The sequence below is a fragment of the Miscanthus floridulus genome, unplaced genomic scaffold (assembly GCF_019320115.1).
Source record: "Miscanthus floridulus cultivar M001 unplaced genomic scaffold, ASM1932011v1 os_1194_1_2, whole genome shotgun sequence".
NCBI lineage: Eukaryota > Viridiplantae > Streptophyta > Magnoliopsida > Poales > Poaceae > Miscanthus > Miscanthus floridulus.
Window position 1 is genome coordinate 2,515 of NW_027097585.1, and position 22,273 is coordinate 24,787.

Sequence of the window (22,273 nt, forward strand, 5' to 3'; positions counted from 1 at the left end):
AATTTTTTACTTTTTTATTTTTTTTAAAGTTTCTCACAAATAGACCTCTATAGGAAAAATTTTAGAATTTGGATCCTTAGCTCGGCGTCATCGATGCTGGTGCCGAGCTAACACGTCTCGGCGTCGGCGTCAAACGCTGACGCCGAGCTTTTAGGCTTGACGCTGACGTGGCACCAGCTCGACGCCGCTGACGCCGAGCTTAGCGTCCTGACTTTGCCATGTGTTGTCAGAATGTCAGCTACGAAACACGTAGGGCTTGTTTAGATCCGAAAATTTTAGTAAAATAGCACTGTAGCAGTTTTCGTTGTTATTTGACAATTAGTGTTCAATCATAGTCTAATTAGGCTTAAAAGATTCGTCTCGTGGATTTCGTTTAAACTGTATAATTAGTTTTATTTTTTATTTATATTTAATGTTTCATGCATGCGTTTAAAGATTCGATGTGACGGAGAATCTTGAAAAATTTTGCAAAATTTTTTGCAACTAAACTGGACTGTAGGCTCCATATGCGATGTGCGTCAGTGCGTGTGGCCACTACTACTAGGCCTTGTTTAGTTGTAATTTTTTTTTAAAAAATAATACTGTAGCAATTTCGTTGTTATTTAATAATTCGTGTCTAATCATAGTCTAATTAGGTTTAAAAGATTCGTCTCGTGAATTTCATCTAAACTGTGTAATTAGTTTTATTTTTTATTTATATTTAATGCTTCATGCATGCGTCCAAAGATTCGATGTGATGAGAAATTTTAAAAAATTTTACAAAATTTTGAAAAGTAAGCACTAGCACGCAAATCGTTTGTTCATTGGAATGTACGTGGTAGTAGTAATTTTGTATACATTTTCTAGGAGACGCAATAATCACGCAGGCCTTGTTTAGATTGAAAAAAAATTCAACCCGATGAATAGTAGCACTTTCGTTTTATTTGGTAAATATTGTCCAATCGTGGACCAACTAAGCTCAAAAGATTCATCTCGTGATTTCCAACTAAACTGTGTAATTAGTTATTTTTTTTACCTACATTTAATGCTCCATGTAAACGGCTAAAAATTGATGTGATAAAGAGAGAGTGAAAAAACTTGAAATTTTGAGGGTGTCTAAACAAGGCCGCAATCGTTTGTTCATTGCAATAAAGCACGCAAATCTGTTCAATTCAATGAGGCACTTCAATTCTCCAACCACCTCTTTGTTGGGTTGTTGGCGCATTCACTTGCGCCCTCGCGCTCGCCGCTACCACGCATGCACCTAGGCCGGCTAGCACTGTGGCTGCTTCAATTCGGCGTCGCTGTCCCTCCATCCATCCGGCCTATATGTACCATGAACGTCAGTCACACGGAGTACTACCCACCGTGCTTTGCATGCTCCCCGGCCATCTCCTCTTCGCTCTTACTCCCTCCATTCCTTGAGTGTCCGTACCACGATTTTAACTTAATTTATATAAAATATGTGTAATATTTGTGTCTCCAAATAAATTTGTTAAAAAACTAGATTCAAAGATTTTTTCAATGATACTAATTATGTATCATAAATAATAATATTTTTTAATATATATTTTGTTAAAGTTATTTCTCGGAAAGTGAGAACGACATATATTCTGGGACAGAGAGTACATCATGTTTGGTTCTTCTGAGGGCCTGTTCGGAACAAAAAAAAAACATGAGGTATTATTAAAAGAGATGAATACCTGTTTTATTATTAAAATATTTGTCATTACAACATTAAATTTTAATTAACAAATAAATATATGTGTAAATTTTTTTTTGCAAGGAGTAAAGGAAAATAGTAACAATTTAATATAATTAATAGACATGTGATTGTTCCATGGCGGGAGCAAGACAGGAATAAACAAGCACGGACAGCAGCCGTGATTAGCAAGATAGGACTAAAACAGAATAGTAATGTGTGGCAGATTAATTTGCTAACATATAGTTTAAAAACATTTATGTGATTACAAATCAAATTTACCATTTTAATTGTTTCTGGCACGTAGGATCTGTTGTTGGTCAAAAGATGGAAAACTCTATGGTGTCTCACACAAAAATATTTAACTCATTCAGTGTTGTCTGTTCTTATCCAAACCTTCTCTTCTTTTAACGTTATCTGTTCAGCGCGGGTTTAGTTGAGTGAATTTGGAAATTTGGGCTATCGTAGCACTTTTATTTTTATTTAGCAATTAGTGTTAATTATGGACTAATTAGGTTCAAAATGTTCGTCTTGTAATTTCCAATTAAACTGTGTAATTAGTTTTTTTCATCTACATTTAATACTCCATACATGTATCATAAGATTCGATATAACAGATACTGTAACACTTTTTTGAGATTTTAGAGTAGCAACTGAACACGCGCTCTGAGCGCAGACGGGACGGACAGAGCGCGTGGGCGCAGCGCAGAGCACGGCCGCACGTACACGGTACACGTCACCTCAGGCATCACGTCTCGCCTCCGCGCTTGGCACCCAGTGTGTCCACATGTCCCTCAGGCACCACGCACGGGGCACCGGGCAGCACAGCTGTGCATACGGCCACGGCATTTCATATAGCGGGGGTGTTTGGTTTCTTCACCTAAAATTTTTATCATATAAAATATTTAGATATATGTATGGAGTATTAAATATAGATTAATTATAAAAATAATTACACAACTTACGACTAATTTACGAGATGAATCTTTTAAGCCTAATTAGTTTATGATTTGACGACATGTTGCTACAGTAACATATGCTAATGACAGATTAATTAGGCTTAAAAATCGTCTCGCAAATTAGTCTCTATCTATGTAGTTGATTTTATAATTGATCTATATTTAATGCTCTTTATTAGTATGTAAACATTCGATTTGATATGAATTTTTAGGAACGACTAAAAAATCAAACATCCCATATATATATATATATATATATATATAGAACTACTATCCTGTAGCTGGCTACAGAATAACTTATTCTGTAGCCACTTTGAGTTACGATAATTACTATGTTATTTTACGAGATTATAGTAACTCCTTACTAAGTGGTTTAATATAACGTTATGGTAAATATCCCCATGTGTTATAGTAACCCAATTATCGTAAATATATATTTATATTATGGTAAATTAGTATATAAAATTATAGTAAATGGAGGTGGCTACAGAATAACTTATTTTGTAGCCGGCTACTGAATAGCCTCTCCCTATATATATATATATATATATCAGGCCATGTGTCCGACGACTTTGCTGAGTCTACTGCTATCAAGTCTCTGCTAGCAGTACTGCGTAGCTAGCACATGGTGCCGTGCTAGGCGAGCCGTGCAACGCGTGCACGTAGACGATCGGCGCTGTATATCTTGGCGTTAGCGTCAATGGTGTCGAGCTGGCGCCATGTCAGCATCGAGCTCAAGTGCTTGATGCTAGAAACGCTGGCGTCGAGACGTGTTAGCTCAATATTAACATCGATGGCGTCGAGCTAAGAATTCAGATTCTGAAAATCTTTCTTCCCAGCATTCATTTTCTGAGAAACTTAAAATAAAAAGCTAAAAAATAAAAAATTCGGTGCTCAGGGCTCCGGCGGTCCGGACCCGGCCAGCACGTGGTGCCGTCCTCGGCCGGTCGGCCCCGACTCCGACAACGATGCTGCATTGTTCCACACGCGGAAGAGACCTGGACAAACATTGAACACCTCCAGTCCTTCACGCCAGGCCGCCAGCCGCTGCGTCAACCGTCCTCCGTGCACGGCGCACGAGTTTGGCCGCGCGGGGGTCGTCGTCCTCGCCGGCGCCGCGCGCGCCGCATACACCGCTGCGCAGGCACTCACTCCTCCCCGGTGTGGACACGGGGAGGCGCAGATAAATGCCCGTCGTTTCCAGTAAAAGCATGCAGCCACATGCCAAAATTGGGGACGGCGGGGCGGTGCTTCTGCGGTCGGAGCCGTGAAGACGGCCGGTGAGTGGGGTTCAGATTGTGTGACTTGCTGTAGGAAAGTCACTGGTGACTTATACCATGTCCGATGCCCTCCATTCCACATCAACGGCTGAAAGAAGAAAGCAACTTTTCCACCACAATAGCAAAGCCCAGCACCGGTGATTCTGGCCCAATATGGCTGCACGCGGTTGGCTGCCCTCCCCCATGCGTGGAATTTTTTTCGGCAGAATTTTTTTTGACGGAAATAAAAGACTTTTTTAATCATTTCATTGAAAATCCGAAACTAGATGCTATGCTCCACCTCCACTACAAGTTTTCCACCGGTGACTTTCCTCTCACCGGGTGACTTACTCCATGCCCGATGCCCTCCATTTCACATCCAACGGCTGATAGAAGATGCAACTTTTCCACCCCAAGCAGCAAAGCCCAGCTGTGGTTTTGGCCCAAATATAGCCCAACTCAGGATTATTATATATGAAACAGAGAAATAACATATAGTTTTACTAAGTATTTTCATAGCAAAATTAAACGGGCATTTTACTAAGTATTTTTAATGAGCAATACTATGGTAACCTCTTTACTTACTATATTTTACATGGCCATTTTACGTGTTCAATATATATGACAGCTTGTATTTTATTAGAAGAGCATCTCAATTATGTAACATATTTTAATCGAGTCAGCTAACGTACATACTCAATTATGTAACGTGTTAATAACATGTATATTTTAGACCGTCGACGTTCACGTTCGTGTTAGCGTGTAATATGTTTTACATCGTCAACATTCATGATTCAGTTAATGTGTTAATTAGATGTTGATATTTTTTTATGTATATAACATATTTTTTTAACTGAGTATGTGAATTAAAAAAAAGATTATTTGAATTTACATTCAAGATATACTATATGCTTTATCAGTTATTTTAGTAGGATAAAATATTTATGCACAGTCACAGAACAGAAAAAGGAAAAAGACGAGCACAAGAATACTAAAATAACTGATAAAGCATACAGTATATCTTGAATGCAAATTCAAATAATCTTTTTTTAATTCACATACTCAGTTAAAAAATATGTTATATACATAAAAAAATATCAACATCTAATTAACACGTTAACTGAATCATGAACGTTGACGATGTAAAACATATTACACGCTAACACGAACGTGAACGTCGACGGTCTAAAATATACATGTTATTAACACGTTACATAATTGAGTATGTACGTTAGCTGACTCGATTAAAATATGTTACATAATTGAGATGCTCTTCTAATAAAATACAAGCTGTCATATATATTGAACACGTAAAATGGCCATGTAAAATATCATGTACGCACCTAAAGTTTTTTTTTTCTCTATGTCAGGTATTGGACACGTACGTAAGTTCAGAAATTTATAAGACATAAACTTGTAGTGGAGGTGGAGCATAGCATCTAGTTTCGGATTTTCAATGAAATGGTTAAAAAAGTCTTTTATTTCCGTAAAAAAAATTCCGCCAAAAAAAATTCCGCGCATGGGGGAGGGCAGCCAACCGCGTGCAGCGGACCAGAATCACCGGTGCTGGGCTTTGCTATTGTGGTGGAAAAGTTGCTTTTTTCTTTCAGCCGTTGGATGTGGAATGGAGGGCATCGGGCATGGCATAAGTCACCAGTGACTTTCCTACAGAGAATCTGAACCCCGGTGAGTGGCGCCTCCGCTCCGTCCGTAGGTGCATGGCCGGCGGCGGTGACATCTGGCCATCTGGGCGGCTCTTTTTCCATCAGTGGGTAGAGTAGATGATCGGGGCTCGTCGTGCAAAGTACAGACATCGTGCTCACGGGCTGTCGCTCGCATTAAAGGTACCCAGGTCAGCAGCTACCCGGACCATACGCTCACACGGTACACTCGGGTCAGCTGGCTTTGGAATCGCACTCGGTGTTTGGAATCGTTCTATGGAATTCTAAAAACAACTTTTCCCCCCCAAAAGTGCAGACGACACTAACGCATGAGCACATTTGAAAGACTGGACACATATTCTGAGATTCACAAAACACATCGCTTACCACTAAAAGATAACGTTTATAATCCTAAAATCAATTAAAAAGATATAAATATCCACGTCAAGTTAAGTTGAAAACTTAAATTTGGATGGACAGTTTCGCTCTAAAAACAACTTGACATTGTTACACGACAGTCCTAACGTATTTCGTGCAGCCTAGCCCCACAGGCTCCCATTCCTTTCAAACCTAGTAGCACTGTGGTTGGTGGTTGTTTCGTGCTATGATAGCTCTGAGTCATTTTTTTTTCAAAAAAGATAAGGGAAAAAATCAGACAGCCAGGCTAAGCTTTCCAAAAAAAAGAAGAAGAGCGGGATGTGTCTGATCCGTAGATATTACTGTCGCCTGAATCTTGATCGCTAATCACGTCGTTGCCGCTTTGCGTTAGCTAAAGGGTAGGATGGAAGTGCCGAGTGGCGAGCATAATAAGTGATGCACAAATGAACCGAATTTGCAACTGTTTTCTTTCCTACGTACATCCGTGCATGTCTGCATGACTTTATGTTACCACTTTCAGTGAGGCAGGAAGCGCACAAGTAAGGTGTGCGCAACCCCGCGTTTCCTGCACGGAAGGAAAATTGCTGGCCTCCTATCGGCTAAAGGACAGGTCCGAGAGCTCAAAGCGGCATCAGCGCAATCATCTTCGTCCCACACGGAGGCCGGAGGGCCTGCGTGGCCTCACCGCGGCCACTCGCGCCACAGGCAGTAGACGCCACACGCGCTCGGTGTTCGTTGGCGCGCCGCGTTCCCTTTTCCGCCTCCCTTCGACCCGGGACGAATGGCGATCGAGCCGATCCCGCCGTCCGCCCGTCCCGTCGCATCCGCGCGTCTGAACCCAACCACGACGTTCCGCGCCCCACGCCGAGCTGCCATCCGATTCGGCGATCCACCCAGGAGAGTTGAACGCACGGTGTCCGGGCCCCCGCGCGGCGGCCGGTGGGTGAGAGAGTGTGGACGGCTCTTGCTCGTCTCGTCTCACCCGTCGATGGGATCGCGCCACCCAACCGGTCCCCGTGAGCGGCCGTCGCTCTCAGAGCAAGGACACTCAGGCGGGCCGCTGCGCGCCCAGCCCCCGCCCCGCTCGCGGTATATAAGCGCCACGATCTAGCTCAGTTCCGCACAGTTCAGCCAGCACGCTGCACCTGCACGCACCTGTCTGTTGTCTCGCCACCGAGGTAGAGCTCTGCTGTGCAGTGCAGCGGTGGGAGCAATGGATCCGTATAAGTACCTCAAGATCCGCTTCAACCCGGACGGCTCGCTGTGCCGCTACGGGGAGGCGCCGCTCCTCCCCGCGGCGCCGGCCGGGGAGCCCGTCGCGATCGAGGACGACCAGGGGGCGCGCCGCATTGCGGTCCACTCCAACGACGTCCCGCTCAACGACGCCACCGGCACGGGCCTCCGCCTCTTCGTGCCGTCCGGGTCCGGCGGCCACCACGACCGCCTGCCGCTGATCGTCTACTTCCACGGCGGCGGGTACGTCCTCTTCCGCGCGGCCTCCGAGCCGTTCCACAACACCTGCACGGCGCTCGCCGCCGCGGCGCCGGCGGCCGTCGCGTCCGTGGACTACCGCCTGGCCCCCGAGCACCGCCTCCCCGCGGCGTTCGAGGACGCCGCCGACGCCGTCCTGTGGGCGCGCCCGCACGCCGCCGCCGGCAGGCCCGTGTTCGTGATGGGCAGCCACAACGGGGCCAGCATCGCGTTCCGCGCCGCGCTGGCGGCGGCGGACGCCGGCGTGGAGCTGCGCGGGGTGATCCTGAACCAGCCGCACCTCGGCGGTGCCGCGAGGTCGCCCGCGGAGGCGGCCTCCGTGGACGACCGCGTGCTGCCGCTGCCGGCGAACGACCTGCTCTGGGAGCTCGCGCTGCCCGTGGGCGCGGACCGGGACCACGAGTACTGCAACCCAGAGTCGATGGTCACCCGTGTGGGCGCCGCGCGGCTGCTGAGGCTCCCGCCCTGCCTGGTGCTCGGCCGGCGCAAGGACCCGCCGCGGGACCGGACAAGGACGCTCGTCAACGCTCTGCGCAAGGCCGGGGTTGCCGTGGAGGCGAGGCTCGACGGCGCCGGGTACCACGCGATGGAGCTGTTCAAGGCCAACTACGCCGCGGAGTTCACCGCGCAGGTGGCCGACTTCGTTCGCCGCCACTCCTCTGCCGACACCGACACCGGCGCCAGCGCCGGCGACGTGGTTGGTATGAGCAAGCTGTGACACATGGTCAAACCGATCGGGCCGCAGTGGAGATTGCTGTACGGCACTTGGGTGCAAGTTGAACCGATTTTTAAGGGCCACTTCTCAATCATATCATATCATCATCGTCATGCTACAATGCTGAGCGGCGACTGGCGAGCTCGCCAACGTCCAACCGATGGGTAGACCCGGGCACACGGGCATAGTAGTGCCGAGCTCGTTCAATTCCGGATAGCTACACAAGTTGGCCGCCCTTTTCTTTTTTTGTGTCGTTTTTATTTACCCGCGGGTCGATTTCGGCGTTAATTGTGCGTGGTTGCCTGGTTGGTGGCCACCCGAAGTACACCAAGATGAAGAGGCACCCCCACATCTGTTACTAGTACTACCCTGTAGTATGCTGTTGTAGTATTTGTACAGCTGATAGAGATTGCTTTCAATGGCCCCGTTCGCATGTCTTAAAAATGGCTGTTTGGCTTTTTTTTTTAGCCGGAACGGTGTTTTTCTCTCGCAACAATTCAGCCAGAACAGTGTTTTTCAGTCAGTTTCAGCCAAGTTTCAGACCAGCGAACGGGGCCATTGAATAACTGAAAGCACACCCTTTATATTATGCATGTGTACTTGAGAACTTGTCATGCTTGATACCTTTGACAGGTTTTCACAGTCAACTTTGCCATTGAGAAAAAGAACGAGAGAAAATGTTACAGTCAACTCTGATGCCAAAAAAAAGAAAAGAGAGTAAAAATATAGAAGTTGGCTTCGTTCCCATACGGTTGGATTGGTTGTAAAGATGCAAATTGAGTTGATTGCACAACTTGCGCTACACCATGAAACAGGTAGCATTTATTGCTTGCCTCCACAGTATTGGCTTCGAATGGAAGACTGCAGTCTCATAGTAACAACAAATCGACAAAGAACACCAGATCGGTTGGACGTTGGCGAGCAGTTAGAAACCTTTGCGCAAGATTAGCACAGGATGACATCAAGGAGGATATAAAGAAAACAATGGAATTACTAGAGCAGATGAGCCGAGATGACAAATGATATGAAGGTCAGATTCCAGAATGATGCAGACGGGAGAATACTAATGGGGTGTTTGGTTCCATGGATTAAATTTTAGTCCATGTCACATCGGACGTTCGGATGATATTTATGAGAACTAAATATGAGTTAATTATAAAACTAATTACATAGATGGAGACTAATTTACGAGACGAATTTATTAAGCCTAATTAATCCACCATTAGCACATATTTACTGTAGCACTACATTGTCAAATCATGGACTAATTAGGCTTAAAAAATTCGTCTCGCAAATTAGCCACAATCTGTGCAATTAGTTATTTTTTTTATCTATATTTAATACTTCATACATGTATCTAAACATCTGATGGGACAGGGACTAAAATTTTCCTGTAGTAACCAAACATGGCCTAAATATGTTGTGGTGCACCAGGAAAAATCAACAAGATTACGAGCACCTTGGAGATGTCGTAACTTTTGATACGACGTACAGGACAAACCTGTACAACTTACCGTTTGGGATCTTTGTGGGGGTTAACATTTCCCAGCATCAACTGTGATTCACAACTTCAAATAGCCCACTATGTCGACTAGTGGGAGGTGCCTAATCGGTGCCTTTGGGACTAGTCCCTCTTTGGTTACACACTAGCAACTTCGTTGTTTTATTTATTTATTTAAATCGATGTGTTCAATATGCTTGTCGTTATGGATAGATCACCTGTGCACATGTTTGTCACGAACCTTTCGTTTTTTTTTAAATTAAAGTATACCTTAATTTATCTAAATATCTAATAGTCGCATAACACAATTTGCTTAATTTATCTAAATATCTAATAGTCGCATAACACAATTTGCTACAAGTCGCTATAAAATGCCCAAATCCCGTATCGATCACTGAAAAAAGTTATTGCAGACTTTTACATCACCGTTTCATTTTTAAGCTTCGAGTATGCCACTACCATCTATGTATTTTAGCTAAAACAACAGCTAACATGAGTATGAAATGTCTATTTTACCTATGTTGGCTCTGTTCGGCTTACCCCATATTCGACTTGTTCAGCTTCTTTTTCAGTCGGAATAATATTTTTCTCTCACAATAATTCAGTCGGAACAGTATTTTTCAGCCACTTTCAGCCAAGTTTCATACCAGCGAACGGGGCGTTGTTCCATCCTCCTCTTTCTATCTTCCTAGATTCTCCTTTCTTCTCGCGCCGTCCTGCATCTCGTGAGGGGGCAGCGGCGCAAGGATAGGTGGCCACGGCCAAGGTTGCCAATGAGGGCCCCTTCGGAATGTAGGTGAAACAAAGAAAAAAAAAATAAGATTCATATCTGTTAGGATTGAAGGACTATAGCAGCTTTTGGATCGTAGGAAGCTCCATATAGGAAAAATAGAGGAAAAGTTCCTACATGGCTGATTCTATAGGGAAAAAACACAAGAAACTTTCCATCCCGTTCAATCATTTTTTTTCTCCCACGCGTAGGATCGAGGCAAACAACTCTGTCATCCTTGTAGGTGATCTAACGTAGGATGGGTCAGGCTCCCAATGATAGATTGATAGGTGGGGCCCAGGTTGCTTGATCCTTGCTGATGATGATTGGTTAATAATAGAAGTGATCTACCACTAACTCGTATCTAGAAACCATGTGTTTTTCCGTTGGCCATCCAAATAACCGTACTCATTAAATTCCTTTCTTTTTCAATCCTATGTTTTACACATGTATTCCTATCATATTCCTATATTTTTTCTATTCCTTTATTTTTTTTGATCATTTTGATAGAGGGGGATGGATAGAGTGGGCAAAACAGACTCACATTTTTCAATCGAAAAGATGGGTTCCTTTTTCGTCTCGGCAAAGAAAGAATTATCTTGAGCTCCTAACCCCTTCGTAGGGCCGTGTATAGTAACTGTGTGTATGGTTGGAGGGATTTGTAGGGGCGGGATGGGATGGACCTGGGATTTGGGCTGTTTGGATGGGAGTCAACCCAAGGACAGGGACATCCCACCTAAGCATATTCCCCTCAGATTCCTTGACTCACATCCTATTTTTTTTACACGGACGGAGGCGGTCCCTGCTTTCTTATCGTTTCTTCTCACCTCTCACCGATAGCCTCACTCGGTTCTTTCTCGGAAAAAGGCACGAGCGGGCGAGAGCTCGGTGGCGGCGCATCCTTCACCGGCGCGGGACATGGGGCCACATCGCTTGGCGGCAGCGCGGCACCAGGCGGCGCGTCGGCGGCGCGGCACCGGCCCCCACAGCGGCGGCGTGGCACCGGCCCTTGCAGCGACGGCGTGGGCTGTGGTCGGCAGCGGCGGTGCAGCCTGTGGTCAGCGGCGGCGGTGCGGCACACGTCCGGCGGCTTCGTCCTCCTTCTCCATTAGCAGATTTGTGATTTGCCCAAGGTATACAAACCCTAACACAATGGATTTACTTTTTTTGTTAAATGTGCCTCCAGTAATTTAACAAGTATGATGTGATTTATGCTTGAGACATGTTTGCTTCTGCATATGGTAAAAAATCAGCAAAGTCCAATGGAAAAAAAATTTCCCTACGTTGTAGCGCTAGTAGGTTGCCTCATGTTTCTGATATGTGTTTAAGCATGACATGACAATATTATTTTTCTTTCTTTGATTGTTGCATTGTAGATGGATCAGAGAACCAAGGTTCTAATTTGTTCAGCTGCCGCATATATGTTCTTGTTCATGGTGGCCACGGTTATTCAGTCTAGAAAAAGAAAAAGACGTGCCAGTAGAGTTGGTATTACTTATGCGCCAATTGAGGAAAGTGATAGAATTAGACAAGAATACCTAGACACTTGCATTTGGAAGGATGATACAACTTGTGTAAACATGCTTAGATTTAATAGAGCATGTTTCTATCGATTTTGTAACCTTTTTAGAGATCGAGGGTTGCTTCAAGATACCACTAGTCATATGTGTGTTGAGCAATAGGTGGCTATGTTTCTAAATACAGTAGGGCACAACCTTAGAAATAGGTTAGTTGGCACTAATTATAAAAGGTCAGGAGAAACAGTAAGCCGCTATTTCAACAATGTCCTTCATGCCATTGGAGAGCTACGAACAGAATTTATTAGGCCCCCATCATTGCAAACTCCATCCAAAATTGCTGGAAACTATCGGTGGGATCCTTATTTTAAGGTGTGAGGTTTATCCCTACCTTTGTTTCACATTTAAATTATGTAACCTTGTGTTGGCCCCTAATTAATTTTTACTTTGATGAACATAAACTAGGATTGTATTGGAGCTATTGATGGTACACACGTAAGAGCATCTGTTCCTAGAGATTTGGAGCATTCATTTCGTGGTAGAAAGTCCTTTGCAACTCAAAATGTAATGGCAGTCGTAGATTTCGATCTACGTTTTACTTATGTCTTGGCTGGTTGGGAAGGCACAATACATGATGCTTTAGTTTTGCGAGATGCTTTAGAACACCCTAATGGCCTTCGTGTTCCACAAGGTAACAAAAAAAATCACCAACTTAATTTCGTTATGCCAATTTTTGATAACTTGAAATGTGATCTCCTTTTCTACAATATGCTAGGCAAATTCTATCTTGTTGATGCCGTGAAAGCTCTAGTTTGGTTTTGGTTAATTAATGAAACCCTAAGTGCTAACCTAGTTTATCAAAGTGATTATAAGATAGATAGCACTACTCCAAGTGATGAAGCAATGACGAAGATCATGACGATGGTGATGGCATGGTGATGATCAAATGCTTGAACTTGGAAAAGAAGAAAGAGAAAAACAAAAAGCTCAAGGCAAAGATATAAACCATATGAGCCATTTTGTTTTGGTGATCAAGACACTTAGCGAGTGTGATCACATTTAGGATTGATAGCCGTACTATTAAGAGGGGTGAAACTCGTATCGAAATGCGGTTATCAAAGTGCCACTAGATGCTCTAACTCATTGCATATGCATTTAGGATCTAGTGGAGTGCTAACACCCTTAAAAATATTTTTGAAAATACGCTAACACATGTGCACAAGATGATACACTTGGTGGTTGGCACATTTGATCAAGGGTGGTGAAGTTTAGGTGCAAGGGTAAGAAACTCCACTGGTGGAGTGTCCACCCGTATAGTGTGGACAGTCCGACGGTGCTACCGGCGCTCTAGACAGAAAAGACAGAGGTCACTGTGTGTGACCAAACGCTGGCCACGGTTGGACCGGCGCGTCTGGTCAGGTGTAATAGCAAAGACACTGGCGTCGGTCAAATGACCGGATGCTGGGTCGCTCTGCGACCGGACGCTAGCAGGGTGCGTCTGGTCAATGCTGACGTACGCTGACGTGAGGCGCACAGAGGAGACGTTGTGTGACCGGACGCTGGGTGTGTCCGGTCAGGCATGACCGGACGCGTCCGGTCGTGAAATGTCGCGTTTGGAACCTTACTAGAAACGACTGGATGCTAAGATCCAGCATCCAGTCACTTTCTAACTGACGTGTTCGGTCATCACTTGACCATTGAAATTGGGAGATCGGCGTTTGAAGCCAATGACACGTGGCGCACATCGCACGACCGGACGCTGAGGTCCAGCGTCTGGTCAATCTGACCGGAGCGTCCGGTCGGCCCGTGTTCAGTGCAGTGAGTAGCCCAACGGCTTTATTTCATGGGGGCTTCTATTTAAGCCCCATGGCCGGCTCAAGCTTACTCTCTTGCACATTTTCATTGACATAGCAACCTTGTGAGCTTAGCCAAAGCCCTCCCACTCATCTCCATCATTGATTCATCATCATTGTGAGATTGGGAGAGAATCCAAGTGCATTGCTTGAGTGATTGCATCTAGAGGCAATTGGTATTCGTATTGCGCTACGGATTTCGCTTGTTACTCTTGGTAGTTGCCACCACCTAGACGGCTTGATGCAGCGGTGGAGGATCGGCACGAGTTGGTGATTGTGAGGGGAGTTGTACCTTCCCCGGTGGATTGCCGAAAGGTAACTCTAGTAAATTGCTCGTGTCATTGAATTACCTCACTTGTGGGTAGGTTCTTGCGGTGTTCAATCGTGTGGACGAGGTTTGTGAAACACCTCTTAGCCGTCAAACCACCAAGTGTTGGTCGACATAACGGGGACTAGCGTGTTGGCAAACACGTGAACCTCAGGGGAAAAATTGGTTGTCTCTTGTCATTTGCATTCTCCCGGTGATTGGCTTAATCTTCATCTTGTGATTGGTTCATCCCTCTACACATTGATATAATCATCTTACTCACTCTTTTATATTCTTGCAAACTAGTTATGGCAAGCTCTTTAGTGTAACTAGAATTGAGAGCTTGATTTGTTATTTAAGTTCATCTAGTGGAGCTCTTTAGTGTAGCAAGATTGAGAGCTCTTAGTGAGTAGTATCATTGCAAGTTGTGTGTATAGTAATTATTGCAACTAGAATTATTGGATAGGTGACTTGCAACCCTTATAGAGCTAGAGCAAGTTTATATTTCGCCTTTTGTCATACTAATCAAATTGCTCTAGTTGATTTGTAGATTTTTAAATAGGCTATTCACCCCCCTCTAGCCATACTAGGACCTTTCATGCCGGTTATGGAGCCAAACCGGGATTCTTGCCTCCTTTCCATGGAGTTAGGTACCATTTGAATGAGTGGGGGAATAATCCGGTCCAAAATAAGGAGTTATTCAACCTTAGGCACTCGTCTTTTTGTGTGACTATAGAGCGTGCATTTGGTTCACTTAAGAGGAGATTCAAAATTCTTGATGATGCAACTCCATTCTTCTCTTTCCAAACTCAAGTAGATATTGTTGTAGCTTGCTGCATAGTCCATAATTTTGTCATATCAGATAGGATTGATGAGTTCATCATTCAAGATTCGAATTGGCCAATGCAAACCCATGCTACATCGTATACTGGACAAGCAAGTGAGCATGCTGCAACCGTTCAATTTAGACAAACAATTGCGGATCAGATGTGGGTATGTGATAGAACCGACCAATTATACGAAATTAAGTGAGAAAATCATCCACTAGAGCAGACGATTTATCCAACTTAAGCCCGTATAACCCGGTAGTCCATGAAATCACGAAGGATTTCAAACCAACTCGTGTCCCAGCCATGATCGTAGTAAGTTTAGCGGTCACCATCACATATTACATAAAAGTTCGCGGTCTCAGATACATCAAAGTTTAAACATAGTTATTACAAACCAGTTCGAATAAAAGTAGCGGAAGTCATTTGTTTAAACCACACACACACTCACGCGGAGTTTAAATACAGTGCCAGCGGATGATCATCTCCAACAAAAGCATTAGATGAGATGTAAGGAATGACCATGCCCATGGTCCTAAGCATCACCCATCGCAGGATAAAGGCAGTTGATACAGTAGCCATAATACATCTGTCCCATCTGCAACAAGTGGGAATAAAACCCTGAGTACGAGAAGGTACTCAGCCAGACTTACCCGACATAACCGAAAATAAATGACACCAAGGATTATGAAGGGCTTTATAGTAGGGTAGCTGACTCATTTGCAAAAAGAAGCATTTTTAGTATTTCAAGAACCTTTCTAAAAACATTATTGCCAAGTGAATTATTATTAACCTGTCAACTAGATTTGCACTTATGCTAGAGTAATCATGTGATTAAGTAGATAATGATAACCAATGATCATTAAACAATTTCCATACTGTCATATTCACTATAACTGTCCAAGTGTTCCATAACATTTACTACGATGAAGTAACTCAAGTCAAGTGCTCACTATCCAGGAGCGATGGCGATTCGAATCGATTCCTAACCAGCTGGTGATTTATTCCTTACACAAACCTCACTCACCCGCTAAAGTGAGATATTGATCACCGAGTCAACTTTCCAGGAATCTCGAGTTTGCCAGGAACCACATGTACCCGGGGGCCGACCGACTGCACTTTGGTCTTATCATCCCGCCCCCGTGTCCTACCACACCTGCTCCGGTACAGTGCGTTGCGGGCAATCTACTCGGCCCGAAAAATCTCCCAGCTTCGCGGTCGGAAGGTACTTTATCCGGCCAGCTAAATGTAAGGCATGCGTTCAACTATGACTCGAGGCCCAACAACGGTCGGTCCTTAATCGACACAGACGGAAACACTACAGTCCAAAACTCTGCAAGTCTCCGTCCGGTCTCAACTTCATTTAACACTTAGTTATACCATGACTTCATAGTCATCCAAGCAGATCCAGGTAACCACCTATAGCTCGCAGGTGACAGGAAATCACCCGACTTCTACCGGTCTAAGCCAGCTAAGCATTGACTCGACTGCGGATACCAGGGTAACAAGGATATAGTATAACAAAGGTAAGCAAGGTATAATGCAGCAACGGTTGCAAACAACTCCTGAACGTAATGCATCAATTTAAAGTAAAGTATTTAATTAAATAATTGCAAACCGGGAGAAAATGCTCCGGGGCTTGCCTCTCTCGAAGGAGCTCGGACGGTGATCGGGGCACTCCGGAAGTTCCTCAACGTCCTCCTCGTCGACTTCTAGGCACTTCCTGCTGCTGCACCTCGGGCTGCTCCTCGGGCTCCTCGGGTAATGACGACTGGGTTCTCAGGTTTGCGATCCTGTATGATGCAATGCGCGTAAGTGATTATGCAAACGGTGCATCGAAGGAGATGAATGTAATGGATATGTTGAAATGCAAGGTAGTCAACATCATCCAAGAACTATACTACAAGCACATGTCATCTACTGCATTCTCTTCTACTACTAATATGTTAAGTTAACATACCTTATGAAATGCTTCAAAGATACACCAAAGCTTTACTAATTTCCTAATCACACTTAAAGCAACACTTGCTTAAACTCTAATTAATAATAGGTTTGAATAGCAACATATATTTTTGATGTTACTAAAAATCTGAGAAAATTACAGTAGCATACTACTACCCTAAACAGACTACCATAAAAATTTCATGGAATTTGGATAAGTAAACTATCCTACACAAAAATGACAAGCTATAGCATAAAAATGAGCATGAAATTACTTTGTACTATGAAAAGTGTCAAACAACAGAATTAGTATTTTTCCTAGGTTCTTAATAGCATATAATGACTGTACAAAAATTATCACATGCATGTTTTATACAAAGTTTGCTCTCTAACAAAAATAACAGAATTCAGCCATTAAAGGTACTTGAACTACACCTCAAAATTTTCCACAACACATGCATGAAACATATTTTTCCTAAGAAGTACATGACACTAGAAGATTAACAAACTTAGAATCATATTTTTCTGAATCCTATAGATTTTTCTACAAATTTTTAAAGTTATCAAGCAATATTCATGATTAAATAAAGTTCCACAGAAAAGTATTTCAAAAATGGCATGCAATAATTTTACCTAGTAGATCTGATGATAAGGAACCTAGCAAAATTTGTTTCAACAAATTTGGAGCAACTTTGAGTATCCAAATATTTTGCAAACCATTTCTGTTTTCAAATAATAATGAATAAATTGAAAACAAATCATTTAAATGCTACTGGGCCGGCCTGCGGAAATGAACTGGCCCACGGCCACAGCCGGCCTGCGCGGCCCGAGCGCGAGGGAGAGGGGACGGCCCAACAGGGCGTCAGCCCTCGGCCTGGCTCGGCCTGGCCAGCCGAGGCAAGGTGCCTCACCGTGGCGCGCGCTGGCGCGGCGGCGCAGCTCGGCCAGCGGCCGGCGGCCATCTCCGGCCTCGGCGGCGCAAGCGAGCGAGCACAGGAGACGTGCGAGGAGAAGGTGAGCTCGGTAGGGTAGCTAGGCGAGGCTGGAGGGGAGAAGGAAGACGGATTCCATGGCGGCCGAGCACGGCGGCGCCATGGCCGTCGGCGGCGAGACGCAGGGAGGCCCAACCTGTGCTCGGAAGGCGGAGCAAGCTCGAGCGTGACTTGAAGGAAGGCGAGGCGGAGTTGCGGGCGCGAGTAATTGGAGAATGGCGCGGTGGTGCGGGAGTTTGACGCCGGCGGAGCTCGGGCGCGGTGAGGGCGGAGCTCGGGGCTCGCGGCTCTGGCGGAAGGAAAGGCAGCGCGGGAGGAGTGAAGGCAGAGCGCGTGCGGCTGGCAGCAGGGCGCGCTCCTCTTCAAGCCCGCCAGCGCGCTGCGTGGTCAGAGCTAGCCGGGCGCGTGGCGGACACACGGCGGGCGTCGCCTGACGCGGTCAGGACGTGGCGCGGCGACGGGCACGGCGCGCGGGAGAAGAAGGCGCGGCGCACGGGGGCAGGCCGAGCTGGCACGGCGCTGGGCTGGGCCGAAGGCGAGGCGCGCGGCGTGCGTGGGCTCGCTGGGCCGGCTTCGGCTGGCGGGCCAGAAGCGAGGCGGCGGCCCAGACAAATAGAAATGGAATTTTTCAATATATTTTCAAGAAATTTTTTAAATGCCATCTTTCAATCATTATTTTGAGCAAGAAAATGACCTCTTTTGAAAATGTACCAAAAATGAAAGTTGCTTAGAATTTAATTCCCTACAACTTTGCTTTTATGACCAAAGTCCAATTCTATCTAGATTTTTAAATTATAGAATCAAAGTTAAATTTTAACTCAAAAACCCTAATTTTGGGAATTTACTTTGGAAGCAAAGTTTTGAATTAATTTGAATACAAACCTTGCTCCAAAAATTTTGCTAAACAATTCTAGATGATTTACAAGCATAACCAACAGTTTCTACTCAACTAGCAAGCAAGAATCAGAGCAAAACAACTCTAATAAGTGTATGCATCATTTACTTTTCATAAACATGTTTCGTATGTTTCGAAGTAATGTTTCAGTTGTTATATGCAAGATTGCGCATATATGAATAGGATGCTTGATGATGCACAATATGTATAATTAGCAATGCCTAAATGCAGGCATAACACCGGGGTGTTACAGTGTAGAACGTATTAGATATGTATTTGAGAGATCGTTTGTATGCCACTGAATTTGTCACTAGAAATTATTTATTTCATAAGTTTATGAGAATGTACGGCACGTACATACATCATATTACTTGTGCATTTCATTCATGTCACGCATTCCTCCTCTTATAAATTGATTATCTCATTTTGATAAAAATTGTATCACCTAAAATATGTTCCCACGGGGTAATAAAAGAACTTTTACTACAGATGGCCTGCACGAAGCAGACCACCCATAAGTCCACCGGAGGAAGAGCACCTCAACGTCCGTTGGCCCTAAGGGAGCACCGCACCACGGACACCTTCTTGAGCGAGTTTGGCATGCCAACCTTGCTTTGGAGAGTGCTCCATGATGTGGGGTACCTAGAGGGTCAAGAGCCGGTGTACTCTTGGAATGAGAGCCAGTTAGCAGAGGATGGACTTGCGGTGGTAGAGATCACAGTTCCTGCTCTTGGTGATGCTCTAGAATGGGATGGTTGGCACTTGGAGTTTGAGGGTCACACTCCTGTTGAGGGTGCAGAGGGAGCAGATTTCCATGTCATCAGGGATATCATGAGCAGATTTCCCAGTGAGCTTGTAGCAGCTCTAGCTGGCATCTTTCCTAGGGATGATCCTCGTGATGCTATTTAGGTTCAGCCTCAGGGAAGTGCTTTGGTCAGAGATCCAGCTGAGGGACAGGCTAGCGACAACCATGCTATGAGTGCTATGTTCGCTGCCATTAGAGCGTATGAGGGTCTTGAGAGTACCTACTGGACTTTGACTGGCTTACGTAGTCATGATAAGCTCAAGGTAAGAAAGCAGAAGAAGAAGCAGGCACATGCTATAGCTAGTTTGCAGGAACAGTTGGCTGATATGAGCTTACAGCAGGACCAGGCGATAGAGAGAGGTGATAAAGCTATGCAGCGAACGCATACGTTAACTCAAGCCAACAACAATGCAGACCGCATGATTGGACAGTTGGTTCAGGAAAGGAATGAAGCCTAGGACAAGAGGGACCTTCTGCTGTAGAGGGTCGATGAGCTAGAGGAGTACAACATCAACCTGCATGAGGAGTTTCACGCGCTCTACAATGGGGTTGGCCCATATGCTCCTCTAGACGCCACTGGTATGGACATCGACGATGACGACAAGGACGAGCCTGTAGTTTCACCTAGGGGTGATGGTGACGTCTCCGTCTCCAACCCCGACGACGACCCCGAGGAGTAGGCTAGTCGCCTTGCGCTAGTGTTTAGGTCCTATCGCGATGACCTTTCTTTTGTTGGCATGTAACCTAATGTATCTCGCTTCGAACTAATGAGACTTGGCATGTGATTGGAACTTGGCTAGTAATGCGAAATCTGAATGCATAAAAGTCCAGTGTATGTATGCTGGCAATTTGGTTGTATGGACGTAATGTTTGCTTTTGAAGTAATTTAATTAGTGATGTTGTTTTAATTGGGATGCGATTATTGTGCCTTTGTCTTATTGTATGAATTTATTCTCTCTAGTAAATTCAGTTTGGCATAATTTTTCATTCACTCACAATTATTACAGCTTCACTCAAGCATTACTTGTTGAAATATGCAGATGACAAATACTCGTCGTACCACGTATGAGGCCGTTGAGACCGGTGCTAACAGTGCGAGGACCGGTGGTGATGGTGGAAACCACATCAACAACAATGAGCCCCCCCATGAACCACATTTGCCACCTCCTCCCCCGTTTACCCTAGAGGTGTTCCTCGCACAGTTGCTCGAGAGTCAGCATAACACGGAACAATCCCAGAAGAATATGGAGGATTTTCTACATACTATCGCCAACAATGTTCAGCGTGGTAACAATCAGGGTGGTGGCATTAGGGTGAATTAGTATAGCAGCTTCAAAGATTTTATGGACACTAGGCCGCCAATATTCAAGGAAGCAACAGAACCACTTGATGCTAAAGAATGGATCAACACTATGGAAGATAAATTCCGTGTGCTGAGGATGACTGAGGTATTGAAAACTGAGTATGCTGCACATCAGTTGCAAGGACCAGCGGGAATGTGGTGGAAGCACCATCGCACAACCTTCCCTCCAAATGCTCAGATTACGTGGAGAGAGTTCGCTGAGGCCTTCCATGGAGTTTATATTCCACCCGGGTTGACCGAGATGAAGTTGGGAGAGTTCTTGGCGTTGAATCAGGGCACCAAGACTGTGATGCAATATTTGCATGCTTTCAATAACTTGTGTCGTTATGCTCCCGACATGGTTGACACTGATGCTAAGAGAATCACCAGTTTCAAGAGGGGCCTCAATCCAAAGATGATGAAGCATGTGGGTACCAACACCCGTGCCAGATTTAATGACTTCATCGGTGATTGTCTAAAGCAGAAAAAGAACAACAACACTAGCACCGCAGCCAAGACTCGTAAGAGAGCCCTAGAAGGTGGTCTATCCCAAGCAAGAACACCTACAGGAGGTCGTCCTCCCTATCGTCCATCTGCACCTAGCGCTAGGTTTAGGCCACCATAGCAGAGAGGTTAGAATTTTAGGGGACCACAGAAGCCTTACAAGATGGCGGTACAGTCCAACAAGGCAGCCGCAACTGCGGTATAGGGCAGTTCCAAGGGAGCTATGGGATCTGCTAGTATAGTAAGGGGACCCTGCTATAATTGTGACCAACCTAGCCACTTCTCTAGGTTCTATCCCTATCCACCCAAGAAGAAGCAGTAGACCTATAATGCTCGGGTGCATAGTATGACCGTGGATGAGATTCCTGAGGGAGAGCCCATAACCGCTGGTAAGTTTCCTGTCAACCAAAACCCTACAGTTATTCTATTTGATTTTGGATCATCGCATTCTTTTATGAGTCAAGCATTTACACGGAAACATGAACAACTATGCACAGAATTGGGTTATGGTTACCGTATAAGTTCAGCAGGGGCTGGTGTTTTGACCAATCGGATGGTTCGAGGGGCAACCCTTGAATTAGGTAGCAGAAAGTTTTGAGTGAACTTGATAGTTATGCCTGGACTAGTTCTGGATGTCATTATAGGGATGAATTGGATGAAGGATTAGGGAGCAGTTATAGATACCAGAAGTCAGGTACTTACCCTTAAGGATCCCCTGGGTGAGGGTACTTTCAAAGTACCATTGCCTTGGAGAACAGACCTTATAAGTGTGACATGTGCTACTGAAGTTATTCCTATTCATCATATTCCGGTAGTATGTGAGTTTTCAGATGTATTCCCGGATGAGCTACCTGGTCTTCCGCCAGATAGGGATAT

General features: G+C 45.0%; 1 protein-coding gene and 1 pseudogene across 1 annotated transcript; both read left to right on the plus strand.

Moving 5' to 3' along the window:
* Window positions 1-7,043: 7,043 nt before the first annotated feature.
* Window positions 7,044-8,707, plus strand: LOC136533793 (probable carboxylesterase 8). The gene has a single exon (XM_066526326.1). It carries the CDS (start codon window positions 7,152-7,154, stop codon window positions 8,145-8,147), a length of 996 nt encoding a protein of 331 aa, XP_066382423.1. The 5' UTR covers window positions 7,044-7,151; the 3' UTR covers window positions 8,148-8,707.
* A 3,083-nt stretch (window positions 8,708-11,790) lies between these two features.
* LOC136533791 (protein ALP1-like) lies at window positions 11,791-20,873 on the plus strand (annotated as a pseudogene).
* Window positions 20,874-22,273: the final 1,400 nt, after the last annotated feature.

Coding starts and splice junctions, on each gene's coding strand:
- LOC136533793 (XM_066526326.1), top strand. CDS start 7,152: ATGGATCCGTATAAGTACCTCAAGATCCGCTTCAACCCGGACGGCTCG.